The sequence below is a fragment of the Durio zibethinus genome, chromosome 14, assembly GCF_047325235.1.
Source record: "Durio zibethinus cultivar Kanyao isolate XHJ-2024 chromosome 14, ASM4732523v1, whole genome shotgun sequence".
NCBI lineage: Eukaryota > Viridiplantae > Streptophyta > Magnoliopsida > Malvales > Malvaceae > Durio > Durio zibethinus.
In genome coordinates, this window is record NC_143175.1 from 4,261,708 (window position 1) to 4,265,413 (window position 3,706).

A 3,706-nucleotide genomic window follows, 5' to 3' on the forward strand; every position below is an offset into this window, starting at 1 on the left:
GAGTACTTGAGAGAAAGAAGCATCAGCACGCGTCGAGTTTAAAAAAGTTATAATTTTTGGATAGAATAATTTTCCTTCCAAATTAATTATATATCAGGTGGTATAAAATTGATTTCTAAGGATCAAGTAATGGAGAAGAGAATGATAAGTTTGGTTTACCACAAGTTCAATGCAACTGATTTAAGTACCTCATTAATTTTAATTAACTGTGATCAATGAATCAAAATAATTATAAAATATTGACAAAAAAACATGTTTAGGGTTTAATTATTATAAGAGAGATTAAATAATAATGTGACATTGAGTCCAAAAGAAAGAAGAGCAGGCCAAATCTTGAATTGAAATTTGAAATCAAAGGCAAACAAACCAACGACAAAACAAAGAATAATAACTCACAAACAAGGTCATATCACAACTAGTTACAAGCCTACATCACAATACAAACAATCAGGGAACAACACGTGGCAAGCCAGGAACACCCTGGACTCAACTGTAGGGAGTACATGAAGAATAGTTTGGTCCAGCCACCACGATAGTCGAATCCAATGCCCTGCCATTCAATAATAACTAGGAATTACGAAAATTTCTAAATAATGCTAAATTAACCAACACTTGTTTCTACTTACAAACATGTCAAAAATTAGTTGTTACCTAGCAAATCGTCAGATCGATCATTCCTTTGATGATGAGATTTCATTGCCATCAATCTGTATTTTAGAGACATGAGCAATCTTGGCCCAATCCTCCCCCATTTCTGGTTTGCATCTTTTTCCCAAAATCGAACTTCCTTGGATTTCCAATTCTTTGAGGCGTGGAATTCGCTCTGGCAGCGATGATAACTTTGGGCAATCCTCAATTTTTAAAAATTCAAGTGATGTGAGATCTTGCCTCTCTGGTAATGTTGTGAGATTCTTACATCCCACAAGTCTCAAGGCTTGCAAGGTGTCAGCAGATCTTAAAAGAAGCCATTGGGGTAGTGCCTCCAACTTTGGTAACCCCCTAATGATCAACGTTTGAAGGCGTAACCCACTACCAACAAGGTAATCTTGGTTATCATCATCTTCTTTTTCTCTCCCTTCCAATCCCAATGTCGTATTAAGATCAAGCTTTTCACAGTCCCAAATTATCAAATGTTTTAATGCGGTTGAAGATTTCAAACCATGCGGCAGTGAGATCAAGTTTTTGCATTCATCAATCGCCAAGGTATGAAGGGATGTGAGGTTCTGAATCCCTTCAAACAAATATTCTAAATTTTCACATTCTGTAATTGTCAAAAACCGAAGAGACTGCAAGTGCTCAAAGCCATTCTCAGATAGAACCCTCTGTCTTGTACTTATCCATAACACTCTGAGACTGACCATGTATCTCATATCTTGGGGCAACTCTTCAATTCCTTCACTAGTGATAATCAGAGTTTCCAAACTCTGTAACTTACATAGGAAATTCGGAAGTTTCTTGATGTTGGAATTGCCGCTTAGGTCAAGACACCTTAAATGCTTCAAACTACCAATATTTCTTGGCAATACCTCAAAACTAGACCCTTCTAGATTTAGTACGCGCAAATTATGGAACCTTGAAAGGCATTTCTTAATAAAGGATTCACTGCTAGGGCCCTCTTTCATATTTTTGAAGCAAAATGTGCGCACATGACATAACTTATCAATATCAGGCAACTCAAAACGGTTTTCTTCAAGAAAATCCAAGTTGTCAATGCACAAATGTCGAACCCCATGGGGAATATTTTGCTTCAAAGAGTTTACCGTGCAGCACTCATTCTTTGTCACTGCTATTGCAAGATCATGTAGAAGATCATGCATTTTAAAAAAATTAAAATACAATTCTTTAACAAAATCTTGAAAAAAAGATCTTGATGATAGATCGTTCAAGTAACGCCTACCAATATCTTCTGTGTCTTCATTTTCATTGGAGGGTTGAAGCAAACCATGAGCCATCCAAAATTGGACCACCTCCCAATTAGAAAATTCATAATCCTTTGGAAAGACTGAAAGCAATGCAAAACATTGTTTAAGATGTGGAGGCAATTCATCATAACTCAATTTCAAAACAGGAAAAATGTTCTTTTCCTTTTCCACGAATTTCCACATCTCACTGTCTCTCACAAGTTTCCAATCATGCTCTGAAGTTTTTAAGAGAAGCAGGCTCCCAAGTGTCTTCAAAACCAAAGGAACTCCATTGCATTTTTTGACTATCTCTTCCCCGATTTTCACTAGGTTTTGATATTGATTCACTTCCCCTTTCTTGAATGCCAATTGGAGAAACACTGACAAAGCTTCCTTCTCATCAAGACCTTGCAAATTGTGTGCTGGAATTGTGCCCATCATCTCTGCAATTTGGGTACTACGAGTGGTGACTACAATTTTGCTTCCGCTACCTCCCCCCACTAACCGCTGTTTCAATTCATTCCACTTCACAGGATCCTTGTTCCATATGTCATCTAGAGTGAGTAAATACTTTTTCCCAGCTAAACAATCTCTGAGGGCCTGCTGTAATTGCTCTAAATCCATGTTACTATAATCGACCTTCTTTGCAGCTTTAATCATTTTTATCATTAAGCGTTTCAAATCAAAATCATCTGAAACACACACCCACATTTTCAACTCAAAATGCCTATCCACACTTTCATCATTGAACACCAACTTTGCAAGGGCAGTCTTTCCAAGACCTCCAATTCCAACTATAGGAAGGACAGATATGTCCTCCCCATCTGTTGGATCTTGCATTAAAGTTGTTATGATTTTTTGTTTGTCTCCATCTCTGCCAATGATACTTGCTGGTTGAACAAAGGAGTCGGTCTCTCTGTCCAACTGCACGACATGGCTAGTGGCATCATGTCTTTCAGTAAGATGAAAGTTACTTTTCAAAGCAGCAATCTCAGCAAACCTCTCAGTAACTTTTTTTATCTTATGGGCCATCCTAAATCGAAAAGCAATTGGGTTTGAGCTTGAAAAGAAATTGCTTACCTTCTTTCTAATGCCTCTCTGTTTAAGAACTAGCCTCCGCAATGCTTCGATTTCAAATTCATCTAACACATCTTCCGCATCATAACTGGCATTCTTCAACTCTTGTAGCCAATCCCGCAGCTGATTGTTATGAGCTTGTTTTTCTTCAGCATCTAAAAGCACAGCTTTGATAGTAGTTAAAGTTGTCTTAAGCTTCTCAAGGTCACTCTGAACAGCCCAAGCGAAGCGAATTTCTTGATAGGCAATATTGGTTAGTTTGGAAAGGACATTTTCAGCAATGTTAGAGGCCAAGGATTCAGCCATGAGTGGTGGGGGGAAAATGTACCGTGCTAAGTCTCTTGCTGATAAGTTGTATAGATGGAATTAAATAAAAAGCATGAAAAGGAATTAAAGAAAGAAAGTGAAACAGATGGAATCAATGGATTTTTCACTCAATATCCCGTAAGTGACAAAGAAGCCGCTGTGAGTAAAATTCCAAGTTGACTTGGAAGGTCAATAGCGGAGGGCAGCTGGCATCCAAGATTTTTTTGATAATTTTTCATAATAAAAGTTATTTTTGATAATTTTAAATGAGTTTGGTCAGTGGAGAAGGGCAGCTGGCATCCAAGTCGTTTTTGATAATTTTTCATAATAAAAGTTTTGTAAAAAAGGAAAAAACTTATTTGTGATTTGTGAATGAATGATTTTAGTTGGGGTTTGGGTTACAACAGCAGTTGGGTGTGTGG

The 3,706-nt window shown here is 37.4% G+C and overlaps 1 protein-coding gene across 2 annotated transcripts; it reads right to left on the reverse strand.

The window, feature by feature from the left end:
• Positions 1 to 300: 300 nt before the first annotated feature.
• On the reverse strand, positions 301 to 3,442 carry LOC149514972 (putative disease resistance protein RGA1). 2 transcript variants are annotated; one of them, XM_089743225.1, is made up of 2 exons: positions 652 to 3,442; positions 301 to 567 (listed from the first exon to the last, which is right to left on the reverse strand). In XM_089743225.1, exon 1 carries the CDS (start codon positions 3,282 to 3,284, stop codon positions 672 to 674), a length of 2,613 nt encoding a protein of 870 aa, XP_089599351.1. In that variant the 5' UTR covers positions 3,285 to 3,442; the 3' UTR covers positions 301 to 567; positions 652 to 671. The 2 variants fall into 2 exon arrangements, with proteins under 2 accessions (XP_089599351.1, XP_089599350.1); XM_089743224.1 differs by having other exon boundaries at positions 301 to 550; positions 652 to 3,426.
• Between the last annotated feature and the right edge of the window lie 264 nt (positions 3,443 to 3,706).